This window comes from Diplotaxodon limnothrissa, linkage group LG12, assembly GCF_057381915.1.
Source record: "Diplotaxodon limnothrissa isolate DT_005_m linkage group LG12, D_limnothrissa_male_GT1.1, whole genome shotgun sequence".
NCBI lineage: Eukaryota > Metazoa > Chordata > Actinopteri > Cichliformes > Cichlidae > Diplotaxodon > Diplotaxodon limnothrissa.
Window position 1 is genome coordinate 4085772 of NC_140607.1, and position 15018 is coordinate 4100789.

The 15018-nt window shown below is 41.2% G+C and overlaps 1 protein-coding gene across 1 annotated transcript in view; it reads left to right on the plus strand.

Moving 5' to 3' along the window:
• Window positions 1-667: 667 nt before the first annotated feature.
• Window positions 668-15018, plus strand: part of galnt9 (polypeptide N-acetylgalactosaminyltransferase 9) — a 110822-nt gene continuing 96471 nt past the window's right edge. The window contains exons 1-2 of the mRNA XM_085367043.1: window positions 668-908; window positions 13632-13812. Of these exons, the coding sequence (XP_085223169.1) occupies window positions 668-908; window positions 13632-13812 (422 nt within the window). The remainder of the gene's footprint in view (window positions 909-13631; window positions 13813-15018) is intronic.

The window sequence follows — 15018 nt, forward strand, 5'->3', positions numbered from 1 at the left end:
AGGAAAAGGGAGAGGGGAGAAAGAGAAACGCCGCTTTGTTTTTGAAACGCGCGCACACACACACGCATATATATATTTATTTATTTGTTGGACATAAGCGCATTTGGATTCATATTTGCAGAGCGGGACGGATCGGGTGACCACAACGCCTTTGAGGAAGGAGATGCCACAGAGCGGCGAGAGCTGTGTGACGCTTCAAAACCAGGGCTTTTCTTGCGCGATGGACGAGACATATTGATGCTAAGGAACTGGCGAATTACCACGCTGCGGAGGAGAGATGTTTTGCAACTGCCGGGGGCTGCTCGGGAGGATGAATGCCTCCCGTGGCGTCATTTCTCGCTTGTAATATGTAGGTGAAGCGAGTGCAGCTGTTTGTCGACTAGTGAAGCTCATAAAAGCATCGCTCGCTGGTTGGAGCCGAGCTCCGGGGACGCTACTAACATTTCCCACCTTGTAAGTTCTATGTGACCGGTGCGGTGTCCCACTACGGAGCTGTCCGTGGTGCTGAACGGATCTGCCAGCCCTTCGGGTCTCCACGAGTTGACCTTCTCTCCAGCGAGCACAGAAATCACCCCGCCGCAAGACACACTGTAAGGTGACAAAGGAGGCCACCACTCATGAGCTTTTGACGGGCTTGACTGAGTCAGCCAGACAATATTCTCCTTTCATGGCTGTGGCACGCAAAATCAAAACTTTGCTGACCGTCAACATCTTAGTGTTTGTGGGGATTATACTGTTCTCGGTGTACTGCAGGATCCAGGACCGATCCGAGGAGCTCATCCAGATAGGGCGTATTTCTGACCAGAGGCTGCGAGCCAGGAATGGCAAAGTTTCCAACTTGGTGGACAGGCAGTCAATTCTCCAGAGGCTGGAGAGGCTGGAGGATGTGGTCTACAACCAGCTAAACGGTAGGAAACTGAAGTTCTTAGTTGTTAAATCCGTGATCTATGAAAGCAAAGATTTTATATTTAGCACACAGGGAGTCCTTGTCAGCCAATTTATCGGGTAATAAGATGCGCTCAGGTGAGTTTGACCTGGACCATGACTCATGCATTTTATTTATTTATTTATTTATTGTCAGTCTAGCCTCATTTCTTTGGTAAAAGCGCTTCACTGTCACATAAATTAATGGCTATAGTATCAGACTTGCGCATTAATAGGCTAATTATGCATTGTATACCTTTTGCATGTGCTTAAGCACAAATCGGTGTTAATGTACTTCCCTGTGCTGTCACTGACCTGTTGTAAACTTCACACGAATTTCTGATAATTATCGAGGTCGGTGCAGAATCGCACTTGGAGAAAGTCTGTATGCCAGCAGCATTCCTGCCATTTCACTGGAAGCATCGCTGGTGAGATATGCCAGGTTTAACTGGCAGTCTGCGTTTTGAAGGAGAGTCTAATGTACTACCTGTATAACACAATGACAGACTTTTACAGGATTTCATTACACGGGCATTAGTCTGTGGGTCAGATCTGGTCTTTTTGACCACAGCAGAAATCCTTTTAAATCAGGTTACGTCTTACTCTGCCTTACTGTTTTATTTAATACATCTATGTGTTTTAAGCAGGAGAAGGTCGTGGTGAGTGAGTGGGCTTCAAAAGATTCATGAAATGAATGAGGCATGACTACATCAGCCTCAGCCTCTATGTTTATGTGTACTTCATATTTACATGCACACTTTCTACCAGTACTTTTTATTCTCATGAGCATCATTTTTCTTAAGGGAATTTCTTCAATTCTGATTCAAATGTTAAATAGGAGTGGATGGGCTTTTTGGTCAAGGGTTACGCAACCACACATATAACCTATTTAAACGAGTTTAGCTAAAATATCCAGTGTCTTTTGCATTCCTGTAAGCGACTCTGCACCAAAAATATCTTTGAGTACTAAATAATATTTTGGCTTTTTTTTTTTTTTGCAATGAAAGAAACAGATTTCTTGAATTAAACGTTTTGTTTTTTTTGTTCCAGAGTGCTCACTCACATAATAAGGGATAAGTGGGATCACAACTAATATGTTCTCAAATCCTGTGATTACCACAGGAGTGCTTTTCTACCGTGCATCATGAACCGTACCAGATGCATCAGCATGAAGTGGCTGACTTGATGATGACTCAGTGACTGCTAAACTTCAGCCTTTTGAAGAGCGCATCCAGTTTGGAACTCTGTATTCACAGTTATTTGGGCAACCTCTTCTCTCACTAGTACAGGAGGGATCTGTTTTTGATCCAGTGATGCCTCATCTACAAAGACTCTTGTTTTCAAGCCAAATAATGAGAAGGCTGCATGGTAGACTGTTACACTGAGTTACTGATTTGTTTCTTGACACTATAGCTAAGGCTTAATGATAGAGAGCAAAGATTTCATCATAACCTTTTAATAGTCAGCCTCCTGAAAGCCGTTTAACCCAGAAATTTTACAATAAAGACATAAACAATTTGAGGAAAGTAAGCATGTCTCTTTTGCCACTGAAGTTGCATCATTTTATCTTAATTCTATGGAGAAAGATTAAGAAGACAAGGTGGGGCACTCCATTCGACTGTTTTCTCTAAGACCCTCACCAATGAATATTATTTTTTAACATTGTTTAGTAATTTGGAACAGGTTTTATCCTATATTATCAACATGTGATTAACTGCCTGATAATTACCTGTGTATTGATTCTATTTAAGCTAAGTGTGAGTATTGCTGTCATTTGCGGTCCTGCTACTTTCTCTCTGCGCCGCATTCTGTTTTGCTTCTGTGTGCGACTTGAACAGCAAAACAGGGACACACAGTTTTGTTTTTGTAAATTTTAATAGGTAGAGCCTAGCCATTGCTTCAGGCACTTTAAATTTTCAGATGCACTCATATGATTTAGTTTATCCTCTCTTAGCACCATGCTGTGTTCAGGAACATCCTGATGTACAAGTGAAGCAATGTGCATAAGTGTGTTGTCCTCTCCCTTCCCCACTCCTGCTTAACATGCACACATTTTAAGTGGTACAAGGCTTTCTAGTGGATGCTGTGGCAGGAGTGTGAGGTGGGAATTAATTTGCATATTCATAGATCTGTGCATACAAAATGAGGTAACGATGTGGAATTACATCAAGACCATTTCAAGGCATAAAGAGGTTATTTTCGTAGAAAAAAAATCTAAATATATATTTTTAATGATCAGAGATGAGTTTTCAGGTATTTCATGAATGCAGAGGGACTTGTCGAGTTAGATGGTGAACGAGGACCCCAGATGGAAGCAGCAATCAAAATGAAACCAACCTTTTATTGGAGGCAAAACAGCAGAAAGAAATAAACTCCATGAACCAACATAGGAAGATTTAGGGGTTGCTCTAATAACTAGGAATCTGGCATAACCAGGGGTGTTCTTGGTGACTGTGGTCCCAACGTCAGATCGTCATTGAGCTCCTCCTGTGTAGTCTTGTGCTAATCCAACACCTTGTATTCCATTCCAGCCTTGTGCAAGTCTACAGTCTTGTCCCTGATGTCCTTTTACAGCTCTTTGGTCTCAGCCATGGTGGTAGAGAGGTTGGAATGAAAGAAATTTGTTCTATGGACAAGTCTGCTTTATATATATATAAGGAGCTAAGGAGATCATGAGAATCTGTATTGATTGATTCATTGTAATCTCTGTGCCACAGGGACACACAGCCAATCCATGGGAACCAGAATTCAGGATGGTTTGTAAGGGATCAAATACTTAATTTACTTACTGACATTAAAATTTGCATTGTGTTGTTTTATGGATATTCGCTCTCTCTCCATTAATATGAAACAACAATAAAAATGAGAGACTGTTAAGGTCTCTGTAAAAGTGTGCAAACTTACAAAATCAGCAGGGGATCAAATAATTATTTCCCCCACTGAAGACAGGATGAAAGTGAGACAGTCAATACAGCAGAGTATCACTGCTACTGGGCATGAGCACACAGTGTCTGCACAGATCTTGCTGACTGTGGGACTCAAGGTCAAGCAATAGGCTTTTATATCTACACAAAATGCACTTTTCAGATTCTAAAGACGAGCTGCTGTCCCAGCTGAAGAAGTACGAGATGTACGTTGTCTCATTCCATGAGTGCGACGTATATTTGAGTCTTTGAATGCCGACTATCTCCTGGAAGGCGTGTTTCCTCTAATGCTAGGCATGCGCTGTCAAAAGAGTCACATCAATTTCATAAAATATTCTCAGACCTGACTTGTCTTTGCTGTTGCACTGCTGAGTCCAAGTATCTGGAGCACAATTTGCAGGTTTTTCACAAGTGTGCTGAAGAGGGGAACAAACCACAAAGTGCAGAGCTGGCACAGTTCCCTGCCTGCCAGGTATCATACAAAATATGACAGAACGAAAGCATTTTTTTGACCTTGGAGTGAGATTCTTTGATTAACAATGACACTGAGTGTCAGGCTGTTACACTGGATTTCAAATGGAGCGTCACATGACAAGTTGCTGAATTCAACTGCAAAAGTGCTGCTGTACAGAGTGACAAATGCAGATGTATTACTTGTAAATAATCTCTATGCGGTCCAAATCATAAACATCAATCCGTTTCGGTATAGTCATTTGTCTTAAGCAGAAGCAGGAGCGCACAGTGGATGGATGCTGACTGTCACAGGCCTTGCATGGTTTTTCACAAACTGTATTCTATGGCCACTGGGGATAACTATGGTGAGAGGACTCAACGCGCCAATAACTATTATCATGTCCAGCAGCGATATTAAGTAATCGCCCATTCCTCCTGTTGTTTATTGCCTACCTATGGCATGCCATGGGATATGCAGTACAGTCCAATTAGATTTGAAGGACATAAAGAAGCCAGAGAATTCTTATTTCACGGTTGCCTGAAGAACGAGCACTAGACTCCCAACAAGAAAACAATGGTCAAGCTTTTCCAGCAGCCCATTCTGTGCAGAAATGAGTAACATGAGGGTTATCAGCAGCATTGCTCTGCTGTGGATGCCACCAGCTTTGAGCAATCAGATGAGAGGTTTTAAGCTTGTTAACAAGCTTATGAAGTAGTGTTTTCGACTTAAGTACAACATTAGCACCGGTAAATACTTCCTTGCAGGTACTTAGCTGCTGAAGCCCTCTAAGTCTTACTGACTTAAATGCACACTATAGCCAGATATTGATGGACATTTAGAGAATTTCTTTTGACACTGTTAACATGTTTTATTTGGGGTGTTTTGGTCAATATTGAGATGGAAATCTTTTACTTTAGAGTTAGACATCCATCATGAAGTCCTAAATTTCAGTTATTGTAGGGAGGGGGAAAAGAAGCGCATGATTGCAGGATTAATTCACCCAGTGGAAAAGTTGACTGTGACTTTTAAAGTGTATTTGGGAAAGAAACGTCGATTGATTGATAGATATTCTATGTCAGTTTTGGCACAGCTGGAACAACTGCAAAAACAAACTAATTTGAATTATGTACTGTTCCCATTCACATGCTATATCATTTTGGCATTTATGAGATGTAGTGCACAGTGTTGTAGGACTGTCAGCATAAGTATTCTGAAAAAAATGTTCTGAGAAAACTGTGTGTCGAAAGCTAAATACAGCTCAACTTCAAGTAATATGTTTTGAGCTTTAAACTATTAAGTCCATTCTTCTTTACGACATTGCTTCAGTTCATTGAGGTTTGAGGCTCTCACGGTCCCACCACAGCATTTCAATCAGGTTGAGGTCTGGACTTTGACTGGGCCATTGCAGCAGCTTGATTATTTTCTTTTTCAGCTGTTCTGCTGTAGATTTCCTGCTGTGCTTGGGATCATGGTTTACACTACAATCATTAGAATACTTTGATATACACTGAAACTCATGGTCCACTCTATCACTGTAAGGTGTCCAGGTTCTGTGACTGCAAAAACGCCCGAGATCTTATAAAGTTCTAAAAAGATATAGTAAATCTGATCTCATTTGCAGTTGAAGATGTCAACAGTTTTTTTTTAAATGTCTCTTCCTTTGCTTTTTGAAGGTAGAGGAAGACGCAGCACTAATGAAACATTAGCTTATTTCAACAACTGAATTAAAATAATTTTTAATAATAAAAGTAATACATTTTATTAAAAGCGCCTTTCAAGACACTCAAGGACACTTAACAATAGAGTAAAAACACATAATAGAACAAGGACAGAACAAAGAACAATAAAAACAAGATCAAATAAACAACCAATAAGTTCACAGTGAATATGCAAACGTGAACAGATTTTTAGTTGAGATTTAAACTGGGGGAGAGGACCAATGTTTCTAATATCCAGGGGTAGGGAATTACACAGCCTGGGAGCAGAGAAACTGAAAGCTCTGCTTCCCATAGTGCTGAGGCAGAAAGAAGTGCAGCAAGTTGAATAGAAAAAGAAGATCAAGTGAGTGGGCAGAAGAGGTAGTTCTAAACAGGTCAGAAAGGTAAGGAGGAGCAAGGTTATAAAGGGGCTTGAAAGTGAACAGAAGAAGCTTGAATACTATTCGGAATTTCACAGGGAGCCAGTGAAGTTCCTGAAGGATAGGGGTGATGTGCTAGTAGGAGGGGTTCTGCTAATAATGCAGGCAGCGGAGTTTTGAACCAGTTGAAGCTTATGGAGGCACTTTTTGTGGAGACCATGTAAGAGAGAATTACATTAGTCAATGCAGGAAGTAATGTGGCTATGAACTACAATGGACGCAGACTGGATGGAAAGAGAAGGGCGTAATCGGTTAATGTTGCATAGGTGGAAATAGGCAGAACAGGTGAGATCATTGATGTGAGATTTATAGGATAGTGAGCTGTCAAGGATGACACCAAGGCTCTTAACCAGAGGTAAAGGGAAAACCGTGGAGTTCTCAATAGTGAGAGTGAAATGATTTGCCACCAGCAAGCTGGATTTGATGCCGATGAGAATTTCAGTTTTGTACTCATTGAGCTTAAGAAAATTAGAACTGAACCAGAATTTTAATTCGCATAAGCATTGTGTAAGAGAAGGTCAAGGTCAAGGTCAAGTGGCTTTATTGTCATCCCAACCATGTGCAGTGGTACAGTACACAGTGAAACAACGTTCCTCCAAGAACATGGTGCTACATATGACATATAACAGACAATTGACACAGGAATACATAAAGTGCAATGTGCAAAATTGCAAAAAAAATTGCAAAAATTGCAAACAAAACAAAGAGTGCAGCACCAGACAGAACAGAACAGACACGAGACGATGCAGACACAGCAGTGCAATAGAAATTTGCAAAAGACTGAGTGCTGTGCAAAAAGTAACTTGGTGTATGAAGGTGTTCCTGTATGTATGTATGAGATTGTTCAGATAAGTGCTTGCTAGTGACGTGTATGATGTTTACGAATGTATGCGTGTGTTTGTCAGTCCAGTGGGAGAAGAAGGTGGGAGGGAGGAGTCCGGCCTGCAGGAGAGATATAATTGAGTGTCATCGGCAAAACAATGAAAGTGAAGATCAAATTTAAGGAAAATGGTACCAAGAAGAAGAAAATTTATTATGAAGGGAAGAGGGCCTAAGACTGAACCTTGGGGTACACCAGAAGTTACAAGGAATAAACAAGAGTGGAAGGAGATATGATTGGAATCAGGCTAGGTGTGATGCCAAGAGAGGAAAGTCTGTTTAGCAGGATGGAGTGAGAGATAGATCCAAAAGGACGAGAATGTTGAGAAGACCAAAGTCAAGTTAGTGACTTTAAGTAAAGCGTTTCTGTACTGTGACATGAGCGGCTTTTGGTCATATTTGGTATCAAGTAAAACAAACTACAAGTGCTTATATTTTGCAAAACAAACACACAGCTTCAGCTGTTACATTCAAACTGTTCAGCTGTTTTTACATAAACCCGTACAGAGCGGTTCAGTGTGGGGAGATTTCCAGAGCTTGACAATTGCTAAGCTGCTTGGATAACTATTGTTCCGAGAGGGGCTATAGTCAGTCAGCAATTGCAAGATTAAGCTATTTAAAAATAGGCTTATACAACACATCAATATTTATATATTTGGCTATTTTCATTCTGATTGTCTTACTTGGATTGGACACCAATGAAAGTACCTGAAAGCCATTTGATTCGCTGCCTCTCTTCTTTTATCACCTTAGAGCAGAACTGCTCTAAAAATAAACTTCTTAAAAAAACAGACATTGGTGTTAGAGAGCCTGTGTACTGCTATTGTGTCTACTCCTTTTCTCTGACCATCACTGGAAGCATCATTGTCTAAGCTCAGCTGTCCCACAACTTACAGGCACACTGAGGCGCTTGTCATCAGCCATGCATGTCACTTCCTGTCTTTCCTCACTGCGTAGGAGCTGATGGGCTGGCAGCCTCGCGGGTCCAGCTGTAGCACCAGATATGCTTCTTATCTATATGCCCAATTATAGGGAAAAATCTAACGCTGTTTATAGGCCAAGCCAGCTCAAACAAAGACTTGATGAGGATGGAGAAACAGCCCTCTCACTCCCCTCCACGCTGGCAGGCGCTTGGCACTCAAACTCAATTTTAATGATACGTATCATGGTGCGCGTATACGTTTTGCAGCGTGTAATGGTGGTGGCTGCAGGGACATCACATCTCTGCGTGATGAATCCTGATGAAATGAATTATATTATAATAATGACATGTAGATGAGGCGCTGGTTGACAACACAGTTTCAGAAACAGATAACAATCAATTCTGCTCAGCCTTGAGGAATCACGATAACGAATTCAGCGGCTCACCTGACAATCAGCAGGCAGCCGCAGATAATAATGTCAATTTCAGATGGAGCGAGCATCCCTCTTATTTATACTGCTGGCTTAGAGTCATGCAGTGATTACATTACCAACATTTAATGATGATATCCAGTGACTGAAGGGCATAGGCCAGTTTGCCAGGCTGGATAACTGATCATGTAAATTTTCTTCATGATTTCTTGATGCAGAACAACTCCTACATCCTACGGAAAGGAGCTCCTCGTGACTGGGTCCCGTCTCAGTGTTGTAACATTCTGACACACTTCAAAGACTTTTTGCTATTTTTCCATCGACAACCTTGTTCTTGCTTCATTTCATTGCACACTTTTAACCCGACCAACACGGCAGTAAACATGAAATTTTCAATGATTTATTTTATGCTTTATATCTGGAGTACATGAGCTATTGTCAGTGCTTTTGCATGTTTAGAGATAACTTAGTGGTCTAATTGGTATCAATTTCCAAATCGGAGTTCTCATCCTCTTAAGATGCCTGGCTCCCAGATTTAAACCAGTGCTTCTCCCAGCTCTCAATGTTTCATAGATTTGTTTTGGCCTTTGAAGACTTTAAATCTCTTTAGAATGAGTTATTTTCCTCCTCTTCAAGAGTCCACAGAAATCCTCCACCTCCCCTCAGCATCAATATTTAGAACTCTGCTGCATCACTTTGGACACACTTAAAACCACTCATGCTCTTAAATCATTTATTAAAAATGGGGTCATCTTTGAATTTGAGACTCTTTCTTGTAAAGGCCACATCGGAATCATTCTGAAGGTTGTTAGATAATTTATAACTGTTGTGGCTCTTACTGTATCATGTCAGATGGTTTTGGACAAACCATTGAGGGTTGAGAGGAAAGAGCTCAGAGACGGATACAAGCTGGGACACAATGAGACTGAAACCGGTGCATGTCGTCGCAGATGAGCCACATTGCGCTGATCCTTTGGATGGGAGTGAGGCCTGAGAGGGAGAAGCAGATGCTGGGCTGTAATTGCCTCAAAGTAAAGTTGTGAAAGTGCAACGGCGCTGCTTGAAGGGCTACTACCACTTTAGAAACAGTGAACGGGAGAGAAGCTCACGGAAAATGTGAAATAAATTTTCTTTATGCTGAATTATTAGTTTTCATTCCCTAGAGTTTCACATTGTGTTGTGAGCTTTTAGTCACTGTCCTTTTTTCCTTTTTTTGACCAGAATACAAGAGCCTACTAGCTGGATGTTTTTATACAAAGTACCCCGCAGGATCATGTGTACATACATTTTTAACTTGTGTAGCTGCTGTGGCAGGAGAGCTTTTAGTCCTCACAATGTTGGTACCATGCTCTACCCACAGACAAACAGTCTAGGTATTTCTTTCAGATAAGCTTTCTATCTGAAAGCAGTCCATTTTTGGAAAGAAAATTTGCTGTGCAACAGAAGTATGTGGCTTTTGCCCTTGATAAATGTATGCATATTCAAGTGATTACTTCCAAACCAATTTTACACAAATAGACTCCAAACTCTAGAAAACCTGATGAATGAATCAATGCCAGTGAAAGCTATTTTATTATATGAAGTCATCTCTGGAGCAACATCAAAACAGCAGCTAAATTTAAAAAGAAAATCTTCAATAAAGATATTAAAGCTTGTTGCGGTACAGTTTACATGTCAGCAATCCAACCTTTTGCTAAAACGCTAAAAGACAGACAGCGGCGGATCAGACTTTAAGGTCTCATCCCATAAAGGAACCTTCAATCAGACCGAGGCAGCTGTAGACAGGAGGGAAGCAAAAAATAACGCAGTGACCAGAAAACAAAGCTGGCAGGAGTTGTCCTGCTTCCAAGACACACGCAGAGACAGAGAGGCCCTCCAGACTTGAGACTCTGGCTCTGGAGGCTATCTGTGTTATTGTGTGACACAGGCAGCTATGACAGATGGCTTGTCCGTGACGTGAACCCCACCCATACTTGTCAAAATGCCCGACACATTGGCTGGTGTCGGGCATGCTAAATCCCTCTCGTGGGAGAAGCCAGTTTCCAACCATTCAGCTCCAATTACAAATCTTCAGTCGCACCCGAGGATTTGAGGCCATCCAAATATGGTGATTACTCCTCAGTTCCTGGAGGGGGTGAAGCTGAGAGCTGAGCTCTTCATCGGTATGCGCTGTTTGCTTACTGTCTGTGTGTCCATCTGTTGATACGGAGAACAGACGCAGCTCGATTATTCTGTGGAGGCCACAGTGGAAGCTTGGCTCGCATAACAATTATCTGACATTATCCCACAGTTTCATGGAATTTTAAATAGTCAAACAATAGTGAAGGCTGGCACGGACGCATGACAACATGTCCTTATAACAGTCTCTTTGTAGTTTAGACACTGCACAAAAATTATTTTTGGAGGGTGGGCGCTGTTAATGGGAGTTTTGCAATGCGGGCATTTTAATTTTCCCATGGCAAAGACTTATATTGTATTTCTCCCCAGAAAAACACTGAATATAAAAATCGCTATTTTACAAACATGGTGATTGCTTGCACCATAAAAATTGCAGTGTTTGTAAGCCTATAAATGAGGACAACAATTATGTCCTCATATTAAGATTTTATTTTCCTGTGATGTCATCAAAGCATTACTATGTGCAATTAAACGTACAGTGCAGAGTTCTCCAACCTGATGACAGATTTTCAGCAGAGCCAAAATGCTTCTAGTAATGGCTAAAGTGGAAATAAAGCTGGCTCAGGGCAGCTGCTTGTGACCCAGGAGGGTTTGGATTTTCAAAAGTCAGAAACTCGGTCCCCACCTCAGTATTTTACAGTACTGTGGAGGTCTGCACGTTTTCCCCCCCTCAGCCGAGATGTCACTTTTGACACCGCACAGCATTTTTCTCCATCCCTTTCTGAAAATGTCAGTGTCACAGCACCAAAGCGACGGCTCGTTAAACACAGTCATGAGTCATTTTAATAAGAGCAGAAGGGCGGTTTGAGTCCGGCGCTGAATTTAGCTGTGTTAGACCGAAGGAGCATACTGTAACACGATTGAGGCTGAGCGAGAATGGGCTCCCATTCACTGCTAAGCACGCAGCCAGGCAATCTGGCCACTCTTTGGGCTCTTTGTGAGATAAAAGGACCTGCATGGAACAAGCGCTGTTTGAATAACCACTCCACGGTCGTGGTACTGCTGCACACATGCTCCCAGAATGCTTCTATAATTAGCTGAATAGAGCCATTAGGTGTTCAGTGCAACATCTGGTGTGGCCTTGTTGAATCAAAGGTTTCTGAAAGAATCAGTCATTTTAAATCTACAAGAACAAACTAAGACTTCAAGACAGAGAAGTTGTGTATGATCAAATATTGTTTATACAAATTGATTTTGTTTTACATCTATGCTACCACCAGCTGTTCAGCTGATTCACACATATATAAAATCATGCATACAGTCATTTCACACATGCTAGCAAAGCCGCGAGCTACCACGTGTGTTCTCTAAGCAAATTAAAAATAGTACAATGAGAACAAATGCTTATGTGATGTGTTTGCAGCAGTCCACACACATTCCACATCGGAGATTAACCTCAGCTTTATACCGGATGCAATGTCAGGCTGAAGATGGAAACTGAGTGCAACAGCTTGACAACAACTCCACGGTGATCATGCCAGATTTGAATTTGTTCCAGATTGTTTTTTGCCGATATTTCAGTAGGATTGCAAGATTTTTTTTCTTCCTGTGAAGGTTTTGCTTCGGTTATTTCTCGTATCATTTCAGATAACTGGTATCAACCTCAGACAGAGTTATTAATTAGTCTGCCATCTTTGTGATCTTAATTAAAAGGAAACCTTCTTTGAGTTCTCATGCAATATGGGGAGGAAAAGGAATGCTTCTGAAGTCTGAAAACTGCAGACTAGTGCAATGGTTTGCAAGAAGCGTGAAAACCATTGATAGTTTATAATAACTGAAAAGAAATCCCAGAACTCTAAGATGTGAGGGGTTTAAAGACACACGAATTTGGTCAAATTAACACTATTGAAAGTCCTGCTGTTTTAAAAAGCAAAGAAACAAGTATCTGAAAGTGATTTGCCGACTGCGTTTCTCACTGGAGTCTCAAGGAGGTCCCGATGAAGGATCCTCCAAAGTCTGATCCATCTCTGTTGTCATGATTTTTTTAAAGTTGTTTATGATGTGGTGCTGATGTTTTTAAAGCGCATCCTGCATATTTATCTGGAGCATATTGTGTTTTGGATGTTGTTAAAAAGGCATCCACACAATAATTAGATCCAGGGAGAGTTATTCACAAAATTCTAAACTCTATCTGTTGTCTCTGTAGTAGTAATTTTAGGTTTTTATTTATTTATTTTGTTGTCTGTCAAACACTGAATCGAGAGCCTTTTAACAATAAAAGGAGGAACATTTTAATCTGAATGTACAAACAAAAAGACAACGCACATCTAGCTTTGTAATACGGAGCTTTGATTTGATGACATCAAAGTGATATGCATTAATAAAATGGTAACTTGTACAAAACGCATCTGCAACCCAGGTAAAACTATAATCATTATCCTTCTCAGTGTGGGTTTCAGAGAGTTTTTCCTTTCACACTTGATTAACCACTGACAGTTTCATGCCCGCTGTTCCATATGTGACCTAAAGTTGTGTATAAATTCTGTCTGGTGTCTGTTGTAGAGTTGGCCGTTCTGCCACGGTGTCTCTCAGCTTCAGCTCTTCTTTGCTCTTCCCTGTGACGGTGTGTCGGTGTGGGTGTTTTGCAGCTTCTTCATTGACAGACACTGTAATGGTACCCTATGGATTCCTGGGTCTCAGAGCTGCTGTGCACCAGTTTCTTCACACTGCTAGGCAATGTCAATCACCTGCCCCCTCTTCTCACCTCTCTATGTCTGCTCTGTGTTGGAATTCATGGCTACATCTGTATAATTGTCTGTCACATGTGTTATTTTCTTGGCAGGTTTAGCAAAGCCCATGGGGCTGGTAGAAGGGCCCGGAGGCCTCGGCCAGGGGGGAGCTGCTGCCACTCTGGGAGAAGATAGCCGCGATGTCGAGAGGAAGTACGAGGAGTATGGCTACAATGCTCAGCTCAGTGATCGTATCTCCCTGGACAGGAGCATCCCAGACTACAGGCCTAAGAAGTATGTCTGCCTGTGTTTCTGCTCATTTTATGTCATGTACATTCTTCTTCCAGCTACAGCTCTACACCTGTTTCTTTCCCCCTGTGGCTGGCTCTGTAGCCTTCAAAAAAAGACTTGTTTTAGGTTTGGTTGGCTTTATTTTTTTACTGCATGAAATGTAAGGCAGAACTTACATTATCATTGAGTGCACTGTGCATTTATCCTCATCCACTTCTTTTATTTATTTATTTATGTTTTGCTTATCCTCTGCGACATTTACTGTGCAAAGTTGAAACAGACCACCATGCAACTAGTGTTAGAATTGATAAACTGTACAAATATAGCCTGAGCCTGAGGATTAGTGGATTTTGCAAGAGCTTCTTGCAGGTTCAGGTGAGGTCAAAAGTGCAGGGAACAGTCATGTCTTTGTAATACTTTCTTCAAGTCAGAAAGTCACATGTGGATGTGTTCTTACTTTTACATATTTTCTTTTTCATGCATGCAGCAGTAAAACGACTAGCGGCCATATGAGTTGACTCAGCTTCTGGGTGCAGGCCTCCACTGTTTTAGATGTTTTTGAATAGACAGCTTTGTGTCAGCAGTATTTCTGTGTAGCATGTCTTTAAGCTAAGGGTTTAAAAGCTCACAGTGTACACTACAGCCTCCAGGCTCACTCTGTCCTGAACATCAAAAATTTAAACACCTCAGAAAGAAGCAGTCTTAGGCTAAGTTGTAGCATTTCCACATATTAAATACTGACCCCCTGGATCTTCACCTTAGCTGATGTTTTTCCTGTTTTGTGTCTTTTTTTCCTGCCATAAAATGGTATTGGTCTGTGCTGTTCAGGGACCCAGGTGCAGCAACCTTTAGCATGTTTGCTTTTGAGAGCAATTTAACTGTAAATGTATATTAGCCATATAATAGCTCTGTAGATTACACAGATTTTATATATAGTCATGCAATAGACTGGCAAACTGTCCAGGGTGTACCACACCTCTCGAGCACCTCTGAAGCAGAAGAAAATGGATGGATGCATAGAGTCTGTGGAAGCTAGCAATGAGGTAACAGATCATTATATATGAACTAGCCGAACTTAACTAAGCCTCTATAGCATGCTGTTATATAGTTTTAGCTCATATTTTTTTAGATCGATAGATGTAGCAGTGCCGTACATTTTTATTTTTTTTTGGTTTTCTGACGTTATATAATCTTTGATGTCAATTAGCT